A 17,605-nucleotide genomic window follows, 5' to 3' on the forward strand; every position below is an offset into this window, starting at 1 on the left:
AAAAGTTTTGAGAATGATTCAAATGTTAATTTTTACAAAGTCTACTGCTTCAGTTTTTATAACGGCAATTTTCATAAACTCCAGAATGTTATAAAGAGTGATCAGCTTAACAGCAATTAATTGCAAAGTCAATAATTGCCTAGAAAATGAACTTTATCCCCCAAAACACATTTCAACTTCATTGCAGCCTTAAAAGGACCAGCTAACATGGTTTCAGCTCCATTAACACAGGTGTGGGTGTTGATGAGGACAGGGCTGGAGATCAATCTGTCATGATTAAGTAAGAATGACACCACTGGACACTTTAAAGAGGCTGGTGCTTGGCATCATTGTTTCTCTCTGTGAACCATGGTTATCTCTAAAGAAACACCTGCAGTCATCATTGCACTACACAAAAATGGCCTAACAGGGAAGAGCAGCTGGAAAGATTCACCTCAGTCAACAATCTATCGCATCATCAAGAACTTCAAGGAGAGAGGCTCCATTGTTGTCCAAAAGGCTCCAGGTCGCCCAACAAAGACCAGCAAGCACCAGGACCGTCTCTTAAAAGTGTGTCAGCTGCGGGATGGATCGGGCTACCAGCAGTGCAGAGCTTGCTCAGGAATGGCAGCAGGCAGGTGTGAGTGCATCTGCACGCACTGAGAGGCGGAGACTCTTGGAGCAAGGCCTGGTCTCAAGGAGGGCAGCAAAGAAGCAACTTCTCTCCAGGAAAAACATCGGGGACAGACTGATACTCTGCAAAAGGTACAGGGAGTGGACAGCTGAGGACTGGGGTAAAGTCATTTTCTCTGATGGATCCCCTTTCCGATTGTTTGGGACATCTGGAAAACAGCTTGTTGGGAGAAGACGAGGTGAGCGCTACCACCAGTCTGGTCTCATGCCAACTGTAAAGCATCCTGAAACCATTCATGTGTGGGGTTGCTTCTCAGCCAAGGGAGTCGGCTCTCTCACAGTCTGGCCTAAAAACACAGCCATGACTAAAGAATGGTAGCAGAATGTCCTCCGAGAGAGAGCAACTTCTCCCAACCGTCCAAGAGCAGTTTGGTGATGAACAATGCCTTTTCCAGCATGATGGAGCACCTGGCCATAAAGCAAAGGTGATAACTAACTGGTTCAGGGAACAAAACATAGAGATTTGGGTCCATGGCCTGTAAACTCCCCAGATCTTAATCCCATTGAAAACTTGTGGTCAATCATCAAGAGACGGGTGGACAAACAAAAACCTAGGAATTCTGACCAAATGCAAGCATTGATTGTGCAAGAATGGACTGGTATCAGTCAGGATTTGGTCCAGAAGTTGATTGACAGCATGCCAGGGAGAATTGCAGAGGTCCTGAAGAAGAGGGGTCAACACTGCAAATACTGACTTGCTGCATTAACTCATTCTAACTGTCAATGAAAGCTTTTGTTACTCATAATATGATTGAAATTGTATTTCTGTATGTGATGAAAACATCTGACATTCACACATGAAAACCAGAGGGCAGCAGATCATTTGAAAATATAATATTTGTGTCATTCTCAAAACTTTTGGCCATGACTGTAGAATGTTTGTATTTGTGTGAAACTGAATTTTAACTTAAAATGAGTTGATTCTCCTGGTTTGTCCTAAATATTTCTGAGCTTTTTTTGGCTTCAAAACAGCGTGTTTGATATGTTTGATATCAAGGGCTGGAGATCAATCTGTCATGATTAAGTAAGAATGACACCACTGGACACTTTAAAAAGAGGCTGGTGCTTGGCATCATTGTTTCTCTCTGTGAACCATGGTTATCTCTAAAGAAACACCTGCAGTCATCATTGCACTACACAAAAATGGCCTAACAGGGAAGAGCAGCTAGAAAGATTCACCTCAGTCAACAATCTATCGCAACATCAAGAACTTCAAGGAGAGAGTTGTGGTGAGTGTGGTGAGTCTTTCTCACCACATTCATAAATTCAATTTTTAGGTATTGAAATTATGCCACAGTATTAATTCAATCAAAATACGTCATGACTATGTATTCCATCTTAAGTAGGGCTGCACCGATTGCAATTTTCTGGCCAATCACCAATTATGATCTCTAAAAAGCCTAACCTGCCTATTTTGATTTTGGCCAATACCGATTGTTTTTTTTTTTTATCTGAAATGTTGCTTAATATAGCAAGAAAGTTGGCAATAGCGGGGTGACTATTGCCAAGAGGCTATATTAAAGAGTAAAGGTTTTGTGCTCATTTCAAACCACTATAAGCATTAAAAGAGATGCATGTGCTAGTTTTCATGTCTAAATTCCATATACTTACACAAAGAAAATGTTAAATTTCTTAGGAAATCTTGATCCCTTTGTAATAAATAAAACGAAGGCTCGCTTTACATTTACAGTATATTTTAAAAATGGTCTTAAACATATACAACCTTAAAGGTAGTTACTGTCAGTAAAGGCATCGGTTTGATGCCCTAAGCAACCGCTATCCCTGTAACCTCAAAATATATGCATCTGTGGGGCTTACCAGCCAGAAATGACCAAAAAACATGACGGCTATACCTAAAATGATTATGGAAATCTTAATCGTATTATGGTGAAATAAGAATACATACCATGTGTAATTTATTTGAAACCCCCATAAAAAAATGTCTGCATTTTTATAGCTGTTCAAATAGTTACTTAGAGAGTCAAAGGAAAAAAAGTCTATAAACATATGTATATTTCACAGACCTACTCAGACCTTGAAAACAAATTAAATTTCAGAATTTTAAGATGTGTAACTAATTAAAGTAACATGATTTTACAAACCCATCAATAATGAGATTCTCATAATCAGCTTTCTTGTCACACACAGGACAGATCCAGGTAGGTTTCTTTTCGTTCATCTGCAGGTAGAGGGCAGCATCAAAGCACTGTAGATGAGAGCATGTCACAGCTCTGCACGGGACTGTCAGTCGCATCTTACCCAGCTTAAAACGACAGATAAAATAAATTAAATCAATACATGAACAAAAATACTTGCTTTAATGTGTTATACTTTGTTCAGTTTATACAAATTGAGTAACTAAGTTATTAAAAATGAAACCTAACAAACAGGAAAGCTAAATGTTATTGTGTCCATGTCATTAATGCAATGAGAACAAAAGCATGTTTATTTTTGATGAAAGGTAATCAGATGTATAACCCTTTCTTAGAACACTCAAAGACGCTTTACAATGAAATCCGTCATTCCCATTCATTCACACATTCACATGCAAAAACGTATAATTTTCTAGGTACTTGAAGGTTTGGTTAAACCTTTGGTCTGGAAAACCCTGATTCCAAGTTTTAAAAAACATATGGTTATAATTTTCTATTTGTATGTAGAACAAGTTATTTAGTAAAATTGTGGAATTCTTTTTACTAATAGCTACGTTTGTGCACTATGTTTGGATCAGGTCAGTGTCAAAGAAAGCATTTCCTAAAGCACTATAAACCATAAACACATCGCTCTGATGTGTTTATGGTATGAAGCTTATGGAGAAGCTGATACGGGTGCACCCAAAGACACAGGTGGGTGAAGCCCAGGACCCTTTGCAATTTATACATCTCCTGCAGAAGGTCTATTCCTCCTTTGATATACCTGATACTTTATCTTTGTTGAAGGCTGATTCTCATCAGCCTTCACACCATCCAGCCAGAATTAATACGTGAAAAGTTCAAAAAATGGATGTGGCTGTATCACCTGGATCCTTGACTATCTGACAGTTTGTGAGGTTATAGGAATGCGTGTTAGACCATCTGCTATGTAAAAACGTAGCTCCTGGGAAACTGTACTGTTCACCATCGACACTGTGGACTTTAAGTACTGTTCCAAACTGTGCCATCTGAATAACTACTCAGATGACATGGCTATAGTGGTGTGTGTTGAGAGGGACTGGAGGTGGAGTACAGGACTTTGGTGGATGATTTTGTGCCATGGTGCTGAGAGAACCAACTCCAGTTAAAAGTAGACAAGACCAAGGAAATGGTCATCAGTTTCTGCCATAATAAAAAATCTTTGCCCCCAATCTCCATTTCAGGAGCAGATGTGGAGCAGGTTCAATCCCACTAATAGCTCTGCGTTGACTTGGACTGGAAGTTGCAGTGGGCCATGAATGCTGACATACTCTACAAAAAGGCCATAAGCAGACTTTTTTGTATGCAAGCCCAGGTCCTTCAATATCTGCAGTAGGATGCTCTTAATGTTTCATCAGTCAATACTGGTTAGTTCCTTCTTCAATACAGTGGTGTTCTGGGGTGCTGCAAAAAAGACTTAAACTCATTAAGGCTGAGCAAGTGGCTCCATTGTTGTGTTCAAGAAAAAAGTCTGAGATGATTCACACTTGATGACATGGAGCATTTCCTACTGGAAGTAGCCATCAGAAGATGGTTCACTGTAGTCGTAAAGGGATGGACATGGTCAGCAACAATACTCAGGTAGGCTGTGGCGTTGACACGATGCTCAATTGGTGCTGATGGGCCCAAAGTGTGGCAGGGAAATATCCCCCACACCATTGCACCACCTAAACTGTTGATACAAGGCAGGATGGATCCAAGCTTTCTTGTTGTTGACCCCAAATTCTGACCCTACCATCTGAACGTCGCAGCAGAAATCGAGACTCATGAGACCAGGCAACGTTTTTCCAATCTTCTGTTGTCCGATTTTGGTGAGCCTGTGTGAATTGTAGCCTCAGTTTCCTGTTCTTAGCTGACAGAAGTCAGAGATGCTCTTCTGCATACCTCGGTTGTAACAAGTGGTTATTTGAGTTACTGTTGCCGTTCTATCAGCTCGAACCAGTCTGGCCATTCTCCTCCGACCTCTGGCATCAACAAGGCATTTGCATCCACAGAACTGCTACTCACTAGATATTTCCTCATTTTCAGACCATTCTCTCTGTAAACCCTAGAGATGGTTGTGTGTGAAAATCCCTATAGATCAGCAGTTTCTGAAATACTCAGACCAGCCCGTCTGGCACCAATAAACACGCCACGTTCAAAGTCACTTAAATCACATTTTTTCCCCATTCTGATGCTCGTTTTGAACTGCAGCAGATCGTCTTGGCCATGTCTACATGCATCAAGTGCTGCCATGTGATTGGCTGATTCAACATTTGTATTAATGAGCAGGTGTACCTAATAAAGTGGCTGGTGAATGTGTGTATGTAGGGAATTTTGAGAGTTTCAGTTCACATTCGAGATAGAAATGTTACTTTCCTTATATTGAGTGTAATACAGTTTCAACAAAAAAAATAAAATAACTTTTTTATTTTCAAAATGGTTAAAGTATTTCCTTTAACCATTTTGGTGTCCCAACAACTGTGTTATCTTGTATTTTTATAGTGTCAATTTATACAAATGCTTAAATTACCGGACACATGAGTGACACCCGAAGACTTGTTGTGGCAATCTCACTGTCTGGATCTGCTGTTAGCTTCTCCTTAACTGAAACAAAGAAGGAAGAAAATATTACAAAGTAAAGTAATATTTGCTTATGAAAAAAAAAAAATTAAAATATCATTTCCATTTCTTATAATCACAACGCACTCAGTTAAAAAACAAATATAACAATAACAACCCACTTGTACGCTAAATATATATATATTATACACACACACACACACACACATATATATATATATTAGAGAGATAGTTGTGTTCAAAATAATGGCAGTCCCACAGTGATTTAGCAAGATAAATCACTGTTTTTGTTAGAATTTCTTCATCTACACTACAAACAAGTTTCTAAAAGGTTTAGGAAACCAACAGACCCAACAGGCATGATGAACTTTCTGCTGATTCTGTGAAACTCAATCATTTTCTGACAAAAAATCCATGTGCTGAAGTAAATTCAATTTGCCAAAAAACACATCGACTGGCCTAAAAAGAAATGGAGTAATATTTTGTCGACTGACGAGAGTAAGATTGTTATTTTTGGTTCTAAGGGCCACAGACAGTTTGTCAGACATCCTGTAAACTCTGAATTCAAGCCACCGTATATGGGGGACTTTTATATCTATATATATCTATATGTAGATCAGTGGTTCTTAACCTGGGTTCGATCGAACCCCAGGGGTTCGGTGGAGCCTCTGCCGCGGAGGTAAAGACACACTTGTGTAAAGTCGTGATGACGCGGCCTGCTTTGCCATCACTTGCTGCAGAGGATCAGTTACATTGCTTAGCCAATCAGAGCTGTGGAGGAGCCAGGGAATAAGGGTTCAGTGAATGCGCATATGCAACTGGGGGGTTCGGTACCTCAAAAAAGGTTTAAGAACCACTGATGTAGATAGATCCATCCAGTGGGTGGCACAGGCTGCTATAATCGTCAGTAGCCACATTCTCCCATACACTAGAAGGAATGTATTAGAAGGAAACAAATGCCAGAAGGAAACAAACGCACCCAGTACAACACTTTTATTTTATTGGCCGAGAGGTTGGCAGGCAACGGTGCATTTTTGTTCCAAAAGCAAGCAGACTGTTTCGTAAGCGAGCAGAGTTCTGCCAGACCGCGAGAAGTTTTGAGTACGAACATACAAGTTTTGAGAAGAAAGACATGTAATGTTGCTTTCAGACTGAAAATATGTGCACTCGAAATATGGCAGAAAATCTTCCCCATAACAGTACACAGTGAAGGCGGTGAAGCATTATGGGTCAAGCATCATGAAGTGATGGTTCTTGTATTATGGTGTTGGTCACATTTATCGTGTACCAGAGATCTCGGATCAGTTTGAGTACAAGAGAGTACCGGTAGAAGTCATGTTCCTGTATGCTGAAGAGGAAATGCCCTTGAAATGTTTGTTTGAACAAATAAGGTCCAGGGATTGGCCAGCACAATGCCCATACAAAACTTGTGGGCTGACAAAAAATGCTGTTCATGAGGCAAAACCAAGAAATGCAGAGGAATTGTGTAATGTAGTACAATTGTCCTGTGCTGCAATACCTACTGACTGGTGCCAGAAGTTGGTTCACTTAATGTACCACAAATGTGAAGCAGTTATCAGCTGCAGCGAGCAACTCAATATTAGTTTACGATTCTCAGGAAAGTTGAATGTAAAGAAATGTTTCTTTACAAACATTTTTGAGTTTGTAAAAAAGATGTCAACACTGCTATGTTTTTGATTTTCTGTAAAATATCATGTTCAACCACTTTTTCCAATTTTTTTGTTTGATATAGAATGTGCAGTGCTCCCAATGCATGTGTTCATTAAAACACAATTTAGGTTAACTCACCTTTTGAAACACACTGCTATAATTATGAATGTATATTTTTTATATATATTTATTATATACACACATCTACACTGGTGACATGTGTGAAATTAGAATATCATAAAATGCTTGACAGTAATTCCATTCAAGATATGAGACTTGTTTATCATATTCATTCATTACACACAGATTGATAGATTTCAAATGTTTATTTTAATGAAGATGATTAAAATTGACAACTAATGAAAAACCCAACTTCAGTATCTCGGAAAATTAGAATGTTTCTTAAGACCAATATAAAAAACTATTTTTTAGAAATGTTGGCCAACTCAAAAGCATGAACATGAAAAGTATGAGCATGTACAGCACTCAGTACTTAGTTGGGGCTCTTTATGCCTGGATTACTGCAACAATGCAGCATGGCATGATACAGCTATTCTAACACATGAATATGTTTTGTTTTACGTCATTCCATTGTATCCCTGGCTTTATGTTAAGGGTTGTAGTCCTGCTGAAAGGTGAACCTCTGCCGAAGTATTAAATCTTTTGAAGACTCCAGGTTTTCTTCCTACTGGAGTCTTCCAAACATTGCTTGGACCTTCTTCTTCCCTGTCTCTGTTGAAGAGAAGCAACCCCAGAGCATGATGATGCCACCATCATATTTGACAGTGGGGAGGATGTGTCCAGAGTGAAATTCCACATGTGTACCGGCTTCTGGCAAACTACAAACAGGACTTCTTATGGCTTTCTTAGCTCATCACAAACTGTGATGTGCTGCTGGGAGCTCATGACAAGATTACCTTCATTTCTGTGTAGATGTGGTGCCACCTGTCCATAAGAAAAACAGTCCCAGTAGGTTGAATGACTTTAGGCACTCACGTCACATCTGATGTAGGTGGAAGGTGTGCAGACCTATAAATACCGTGGCCTGTAGCTGGACAACAAGCTTGACTGGACAAGCAACACAAAGCAACTCTAATATGAAGCTCCAGACCAGGATGTCCTATCTGAGGAGGCTGAGATTTTAAGATCAGTTGTTGGGATTGTTTTATCAGTTTGTTGTTGCCAACGTCTTGTCAAATGCTGTGGTGTGCTGGTGGTGGCAGTAGGGCCGGCTCCGTGGTTGGTGCAAAGCTGAACTCTGGCAACAGTGGCAGAGAACACTGCAGAAACTCCTGGCTAATGTGGACAACACCAGCCATGACATGACTTGCTTTCCTGTCATCAGGAAAGCCAGAAAAGCAAGTTCAGTGGGAGACTGCTTCTTCCAAAGTGCAGGACTAACAGACTGAAGAACTCCTTTGTCCCTCATGTAATTAAACTCCTCACCTCCTCATTGGGATTGGGAAGGAGGAGTAACAGGAGTACAACAGAAACAGAGGGACTGTTTAAACATTTTGTTAAAAGTTTTTTTATGTCTAAAAAAATGTAATGTTTTTCAGTATTTGATGTATACCCAACAGTGCTGTGTGGGAGATGAAAATTACAATTTAGTAAAGTATCTATCTATCTATCTATCTATCTATCTATCTATCTATCTATTTTTGACAGTTGAAGATAGTTTTATTTGATTGCAAAATGAAATGGCACTATGTGGCTTTAAAATACATAAAACCTCCCCTTTAATTTTTCATTTCAGAGTGACTATTCCTGACAACAAACAAAAGTATAACTTCTTACTACATGTAGTCTGGTAAAAAAAAAACAGCCCCTTGTCCTCTGCTTTTTGCTGCGTACAGAGTCTGGACTCTACTATTGAGAAACGATTGCTTCCTGGAACCGTGGACTCTGTGGTTTTAAATGTTACTCAATCACTAAAATTTGTTTGTGACATGTGTATGTATATGCATGCAGTTCGCATTGATTACCTCAAATTGCTTGCACTGTAAACCACCATTCTCCACTGCGAAGACAAGCAAAATTTGAATAAAGCAGAAATGCATAGGAAGGTAATGGCCAGGGTATGCCATACTAAATCTGACAGACAAATCGGTTTTCTATTGGTAGTAGGACCACTTATGTAGTGTCTTGCAAAAGTATTCGGCCCCCTTGAACTTTTCAAACTTTTGCCACTTTTCAGGCTTCAAACATAATGATCTAAAATTTGTATTATTTTCAGAAGAACCAAGAAGAAGTGGGACACAGTCGTGAGGTGGAACGAAATTTATTGGATATTTTAAAAACGTTTTTAACAAATAAAAAACTGCAAAGTGGGGCGTGCCATATTATTCGGCCCCCTTGCGTTAGTACTTTGTAGCGCCACCTTTTGATGCAATTACAGCTGCAAGTCGCTTGGGATTTGTGTCTATCAGTTTTGCACATGGAGAGACTGAAATTCTTGAACATTCTTCTTTGCAAAACAGCTGGAGCTCAGTGAGGTTGAACGGAGAGCTATTGTGAACAGCAGTTTTCAGCTCTTTCCACAAATCCTTGATTGGATTCAGGTCTGGACTTTGACTTGGCCATTCTAACACCTAGATACGTTTATTTGTGAACCATTCTGTTGTAGATTTTGCTTTATATTTGGGATCATTGTCTTGTTGGAAGATAAATCTCCATCCCAGTCTCAGGTCTTTTGCAGACTCCAACAGGTTTTCTTCCAGAATGGTCCTGTATTTGGCTCCGTCCATCTTCCCTGTCCCTGCTGAAGAAAAGCAGGCCCAATCCATGATGCTGCCACCACCATGTTTGACAGTGGGGATGGAGTGTTCAGGGTGATGAGCTGTGTTGCTTTTACACCAAACGTATTGTTTTGCATTGCGGCTAAAAAGTTTGATTTTGGTTTCACCTGACCAGAGCTCATTGGAAGTCAATCATTGGAAGTCAAAATTGGAAATAAAAGAAGAAAGCGCCCATTAAAACGGAATTAGGTTTTAATAGGGAATTGAAATTTGAGAATGTTGTTGATCAGTTAAATAGCATTGAGGGGAAAAAGAAGATTTTTTTTGTTTTTTTTATACTGGGATCATTGTGAGAATTTGAGGTATAGACATTAGGATTCAATAAATGGCAGTAGTGCAACAATGCAAGCTGCCATTGAAATCTAAAGAAGAAGAAGAAAGTGTCCATTTCCATTTAACACATGCTAAATGAAAATGGGCGTGTCAGTAAAAGTGCTGACACAAAGGATCAGCACTTTTACTGTTACAGTTGCCGTTCGGAATTCTACCATAATCAGTTCGATTAAATCTAAACTTGGCAAATTTTTCTTTTTCAACCCTAATAAATGTGATATTCAATTGACCTGTTATGACTCAAATGTTGGGTGTCCGCCCCCCTCTGCTGCTGCTGCATCGCTGTGGAAAACCTGGAGAAGCAGAGATATCTGCGGCTTATAGTCCGGAAAATACAGTATTTATTTCATAGTGTTATTTCCTGGATTTTTTCTGTGAAGAACCCAGAGAGGGTTATTTGGTTGTGTTTTCTGGAAAACAAGAAATTTTTACATTTAGGCACTCCTGCAATCGTCACACTTTTTCTGTTACAAACTGACTCCGGCCCCCACCAGGGAAGGGAAAAGTTACTTGGCCCTCAAAGGAAAAAGTTTGGGGACCCCTGGTTTAGAGGGACGGCCGGGTCTTGATAGATTTGCAGTGGTCTCCTCCCATCTCAATACGATCACTTGCTCAGTGCTCCTTGAGATGTTTAAAGCTTGGGAAATCTTTTTTTATCCAAATCTGGCTTTAAACTTCTCCACAACAGTATCTGAGACCTGGCTGGTGTGTTCCTTGGTCTTCATGATGCTCTCTGCACTTTAAATACAACCCTGAGACTATCATGGAGCAGTCTCAGGGTTGCATTTATACGGGGACTTGGATACACACAGGTAGATTCTATTTACATTCATTAGTCATTTAGGACAACGTTGGATCATTCAGAGATCCTCACTGAACTTCTTTCGTGAGTTTGCTGCACTGACAGTAAGGGGGCCGAATAATATTACACGCCCCGCTTTGCTGGTTTTTATTTGTTAAAAAAGTTTAAAATATCCAATAAATTTCGTTCCACCTCACGATTGTGTCCCACTTGTTGATTCTTCACAAAATGATAAGCATTTTAGATCTTTGTTTGAAGCCTGTGACAGACTGGCGACCTGTCCAGGGTGACCCCGCCTCTCGCCTGGAACGTTAGTTGGAGAGGCACCAGCGCCTCTCCCGACCCCACTAAGGAACAAGGGTGTACAGAAAATGGATGGATAGATGGATGTTTGAAGCCTGAAAAGCAGCAATAGGTTGAAAAGTTCAAGGGGGCCAAATACTTTGACAAGGCACTGTAACGTTAAGGGTTTCAAAAGCTGTGCAGTTGTATACAGACTTTGGTCTCGGAAAGAAATCTAAATTCACTCAAAATAGTGTCCTTCATATTTAGATGCGTCTATTCTTGGGGTGCTGTGGTGGCACAGGGGTAGAGCACAACCCACGTGACGAGGCCTTAGTCCTCCACACGGCTGTCGCAGGTTCAAGTCCTGGCCTGGTGACCTGTGCCGCATGTCCTCCCCTCTCTCATTGCCCACTTTCTGTCTGACCACTTTCAAATAAAGGCCTCTAGAGCCAATAAAACCTTAAAAAAAAAAAAAAAGACGTGTCTCTGCTCCAGCATACCTCATGCAAATGATTATATTACCCTTTCAGAATGCCCTAAGTGCAGCAAATGCATGTTAATTGTCCTTCCATTTAAGTTAGGTATGTCTCAACAGGATAACACTTAGCCTGGCCAATGCCTTCCCACTCGATTCTTTTCTCCCTCTGATCTTTCTACCGTGGAGAGAAAACCTGTTTGGGAATTTCTCCAGCAGAATTTACTGGAAATTCTACCAATTTCTCCGGTAGAATTTCAACCCGGCCAACCATAGAACAGAAGGAAAAGCTATGAATGAAGACGTCAGTTTTCTATGCCGATTAAGAATTGCACTTTCCCTCTAGTTTGGTAATGGGAAACCAATACCAAAGTAGCAAGTGAATAAAATCATTCATGCCTCCAAATACTGAATTCATATTAAACGGCCATCTTTTTCAGCTTGGAAATTATCTTTTTGTTGTTTGGTTGTTTACAGTGCAGACACATTCTGGGTAAAATTTTAGAGCTCAACAGAGTCCACACCTCCAGCATCCAATAGTTTCTCAATAGCTCCTCAGCCAGATTCTCTGTATGAAGCAAGGGGCCTTTAGCAGGCAAGCAAAAACCTAGAAAAACAGGACAGAAGGTCCTGGGGGGCCAGGATTGAAAACCAATGACTAAAACCATCTTCACCAAAAAAAAAAAAAAAGCATAGTATATCTTACGAAACTAATGCAACAATTAAAATTTTTACTTAGGGCCCTGGAGTGGTCTGGGCTTCTGATTCCCTTCATCCTCAGTCTCTGCAGGAGCAATGGTGATGTCAGTTGCCTCACAAGGTACACAGAGAGAGAATAAGTCTAAAAAATAAAAAACAACCAAACATATTATTCTTTAATGTCCTGTTGAAGGAGTAACTTTAAAGGTAAAGGTCATTTTTATTTATATAGCACATTTTCTTCAACAAGATAATTCAAAGAGCTTTGCAGGAGTTAAAAGGAAATACAAACAAAACAAACCAAAGGAAAGAGCAAAAGAAGAAAAAGAATCTAATGTTGATCTAAAGTATGTAAACTAGGTGCTCCTGCTCAGGAATTGTGTTATTTTGAAAATGTTCGTAGAATACTAGGAGTATAAAGAATGAAGTACTGACATTGACAAAAACAAAAGTAGAAATATATTCATATATACACATAAACATCTCCCCTCCCAACATATATGCATTCATACCTTACATGCCCACCCCACATGCATATAAAAGCATACTGTGCACCTTTCAACAGGGCTTCAGTTGCACAAAAGAACTTACCTTCCTCAATGCACTTATGCTCCTTGCTAATGCTCTCTGTTTTACTTATTTTATATTATTGTGTATGTTCAATGTGCTCCTCTGGGGATAAAGTTTGATTTTAACTAAATTGAATAAATTGCCCAATAAATAAATCAATACACTTAAAATACACAATTTAAAACAGCTTCACCTTGTTGTATAATTTAAGTGACATTGTTTTTATTTTTCCATCTAAATCCCAAAAAATTATATTTTTAGGCAAGTATTTTAAATTTTTACTGTTTTTAAAAATATATATTTTGGTTTTTCCTTTGACTTATAGATGCATTCATGTCTCTTTAATTTATTTATTCCTTCTGTCCCTAAGAATTTCTTTTATTTCCATTTGCTCTTTTTATATTTTTCCGGTGTGACAAGAGGTATTGGCAGGGAGGCGATGCTGGACCTCCTCGGTTAAGTATGTGAAAATTCCCCCGCATGAAAACAGAGACAACAAAAAGTCCACAAAAACACAAAAATATGTATTGTATCACTGTCTCTTGGAAGAAAACAAAGGTAAGATTTATGTATAAATGTTCTTAGCTCTTTAGTTATTTTATAAAATACGAGACTTTCCACATACATTTCTATTTTTGTCAGTTTGATGACCTCATTTCTAAATATTAAATCAGTTGATATGATCAAAGTTTTACCCATTATTTGATCAATAAACCAGCCCCCCACATTATCAAAATAAAACAAAATGAGTTACAGTGATCCCTCGCTTTAACGCGGTTCACCTTTGCGGATGTTTTTGTGCAGTTTTTTTCACAGTGCATTGTGTTCTGTGTCCTGATTGGCTAAATAGTCTCTGCGGTTCTTCTCTACCTGTGTATTTAGATATACGTAATACAGACTGGCCATTCAGGAGATGAAAACTGAAACTTTGAATGCCTGCTGGAAAAAAACTGGCCAGAATCAGAGCAAAACCCGACCGGAGGCTTGACGAGATCCATCGCTCTGCCGTAGATACAGCTGTGAATCTAGCGGGGCGGGTTGGAGGAGACGCTTTCATGACATGACATGGAACATGCCTTGATATCAAGTCTATAATTAATGTTATGAGCTGTTTCTGTTATTGTAGTAGTTGTACCAGAAATTAAAATGAAGAAGAAACATGAACGAAACAAGGGTGGTATGTGTTTCTGTGATTGTTTATCTGTATATGTTAAATACTATAGAAAGACGGGGAGCCGGTGAGTTTTCAAAAAAAAAAAAAAAAGAAAGACAAGTATAATATAGATAAACACAAATTTTGCAGATACCTACAACTGAGAGACTATTATAGGACAGATATCAGGTGGGATCCCACTGTGGAGGTGAATACTGTGATTCCGACTGTGATAAATTCATTCTACGGAATAAAAACTAAATCATATGTACTTTATATAAAAAATTAACGAGTAAGCACTCAACTAAGTATATAAATGAAAAATGGGAATCAGAGCTTAACGTGACAATTACAGATGAGGATTGGTTACATATGTGGAAAACGCATCAGACATCCAATTTGCTCATATGGAGAGAGTTCACCTGGAAAAATCTGATACGATATTTTATTACGCCTACAGTCAAGAATTAGTATAAGGGCACAGAGATGGCATGGTGGAGGAATTGTGGAACATAGGATGCAGACCTAATCCATTGTCATGAACAACGGATTGGTATAATAGAAGAAATCTACACCATGCAAAAATTGACATATTGTCTGAGACTACAGCAAACACAAATGGAAGGAAAATGGACAAAATAGGTACTATTCAAAATAAAAGACAGCGACGAAAAACAGAGAAAGAACTTGAGAAACTGGATGGGACAAAAGGTATAATAGAGGAATAGCCGAATTGTTTATGTGCACTTTATATGGAAACAAATGTGGAAAATGGCAAAAAAAAGTTAAGACATAAAAAGTAAAATAAAATCGTAGTAGAGGATTTTATAAATGCCACACCATGCACACTACAACATACAACCTATGTACAATGTGTGAGGTGGGTATAAGAAAAGAGATCACCATGTTTGAGAGCACAACAGCATTTATTTTTATCCTGATGTTTTCCTGAACTCTTCTCTGTGGAGGTCTGCCATCTCTCTGATGATGCCAGCCCAGGTGGCTGCTTCCTCCTGAAAGAGATCCACCCAGAAGTTCTGGTGTCACTCATATTAACAACGGAACTTCTCTTCATCATCCACCATCATGTCAAACATGTGTCCCCTTCTTCTGATCCCTGGGGAAGAGTAATCAAATGTCACAGCAGAAATATGTAGATCAAAAACAGACATACCAATGTGGATATGTTATAAACACACAGAGAATTACTTAAATTAACACAGCCATATTACTCTATGTGCAAACATACATGCTTATCATTGACAGACACACAATTATAACTAACTGGAATAGCTATGTGCAAATTAAAAGAACAAATGAAAATAAATACATACCCTGTAAGTATTTAACATATACAGATAAACAATCACAGAAACACATACCACCCTTGTTTCGTTCATGTTTCTTCTTCATTTTAATTTCTGGTACAACTACTACAATAACAGAAACAGCTCATAACATTAATTATAGACTTGATATCAAGGCATGTTCCATGTCTTCCATGACTGTGCAGTTGAAACCAGATATTTACATATACTGAATAAAAAGACATGCACATTTTTTCCCAGTGTCTGAAGTTAAATATGACCACACTTGTCTTGTTTTAGGTTTGTTAGAATTACGTTATTTCTTTTGGCTAAATGCAAGAAAACTGGATGAGAACATATTCAAGACATTTTTGTGCATCATATGTTACTATGCAAAATTCAAAATGTAAACTTTTGAATTTTCTCAACAACAAAGTTAGTGTTTTGGAGTAGCCAGCACAAAGCCCTGTTCTCAGTCCTATGAAGAAGTTGGTACAATGAGGAAAAAAGTATTTAGTCAGTCATCAATTGTGCAAGTTCTTGCACTTAAAAAAAATAGAGAAGCCTATAACTGACATCATAGGTAGACCTCGACTTTGCATCCAAAGGATACTATACCTACTGTGAAGCATGGGGGCGGCAGTGTCATGCTTTGGGGCTGTTTCTGCAAAAGGAACAGGACAACTGATCCTTGTACATGAAATAATGAATGAGGCAATGTATTGTGAGAGTTTGAGGGCAAACCTCTTTCCATCAGCAAGAACATTGAAGGTGAAACGTGGCTGGGTCTTTTAGCTTGACAATGATCCTAAGCACACCACCAGGGCAACAAAGGAGTGGCTTCATAAGAAGCATTTCAAGGTCCTGGAGTGGCCCAACCAGTGTCCAGATCTCAGCCCCATAAAAAAACCTTTGGAGGGAGTTGAAAGTCTTTGTTGCCCAGCAACAGTCCCAAATAGATAGCAAATAGCAAATAGAAATTATTCTTGGTAATTCTAACTAAGCTAGAAGAAGAGACGTTTGGTCAGATTTAATATCAGAAAGTGAGAAAAAAATGCAAATGTCTTATGCAGTGTAGGTAAATATCTGGTTTTAACTGTATGTAGGCAACTATAAAGTGTAATGCAAACCAGACATAAATTCCTGCATACTGCTTACCTTAGCAGTGTCGATGTGTCACTCGTCTATGGCTGCACATTTGGAGGTGGGGTGCTGGAGTTACTGGTATCTGACACAGTTATCCAAGGCTTGCGATTCACTCAGCTAACTCAACAAAAACAACGTATTCCTAGATGCTCCACAGAGTTATCGCTGAACTCTGTAGTCCCCTAAGATGCACAGAAAAGCATGCACCTGATCATTGCACTACTTGCTGGTAGCTTGGGAGGACTCCCAAAGCTTCTGTCAGAGGTTAACTTCAGGGGCCACTTCTTCCAAACTATGAAAAACCAGACGCTTGACTTGTGTGTCAATGAGTGAGGCTAACTGAAACATACGTCCTGTCTGTGGACAATAAGTTGCAAGTATGAAGTAAGCACATGGCTCATTAGTATCTCCAACCAGGGCCGCTGCCAGGAATCTTGGGCCACCTGACAAAAAATTAGTTTGGGCCCCCCCACTGGCGCAGCTGCCATTACAATTTGTTGAGTTTATTTGACCCATAAAAAGCATCACAATTTTAAAGGCTTCCATCTGCCTTGCTGTCTTTGGTTCAATTAGCACAATATTTACTGCTCATGAATTTTACATCCAACAGTCCACATCCAGTATGCAAGTAGGTTGCTTTTTTTTCTATTAGTTTTAGATACTGAAATGTCTCTCCCCATGAGCAACAGTCAAAAGCAACGTGAACCTACACATAAAGCAATCCAGACTTCTAAAAAATGCTATGTAGTTGCATTTTATTTAACCTACAGTACATAACTTTAATAAAAAATATGTTTTCTCCAGATTTGTTAAAGCTGTCACAATGTCGTAGCAGTTAGCAGTTATGAGACAGATTATCTGTGAAAACCATTAATCTCCTCCATCTCCTTCCTGAATTACTATTACTGGCTAAAGTAATGCACCGTTCTGACCAAAACAACCAATCGGAACTGGCAGGATG

General features: G+C 39.1%; 1 protein-coding gene across 3 annotated transcripts in view; it reads right to left on the reverse strand.

The window, feature by feature from the left end:
- The window catches only part of pias2 (protein inhibitor of activated STAT, 2), a 57,661-nt gene that overhangs the window by 29,856 nt on the left and 10,200 nt on the right, over nucleotides 1-17,605 (reverse strand). For 2 of the 3 annotated variants that reach the window (XM_008402246.3, XM_008402247.3), the window contains exons 7-9: nucleotides 12,505-12,610; nucleotides 5,356-5,429; nucleotides 2,775-2,935 (exon numbers count right to left, since the gene is read on the reverse strand). In XM_008402246.3, the coding sequence (XP_008400468.1) occupies nucleotides 2,775-2,935; nucleotides 5,356-5,429; nucleotides 12,505-12,610 (341 nt within the window). The remainder of the gene's footprint in view (nucleotides 1-2,774; nucleotides 2,936-5,355; nucleotides 5,430-12,504; nucleotides 12,611-17,605) is intronic. The other variant, XM_081611160.1, reaches the window with a different exon arrangement.

This window comes from Poecilia reticulata, chromosome 9 (assembly GCF_904066995.2).
Source record: "Poecilia reticulata chromosome 9, P_reticulata-male-v2, whole genome shotgun sequence".
Classification (NCBI taxonomy): domain Eukaryota; kingdom Metazoa; phylum Chordata; class Actinopteri; order Cyprinodontiformes; family Poeciliidae; genus Poecilia; species Poecilia reticulata.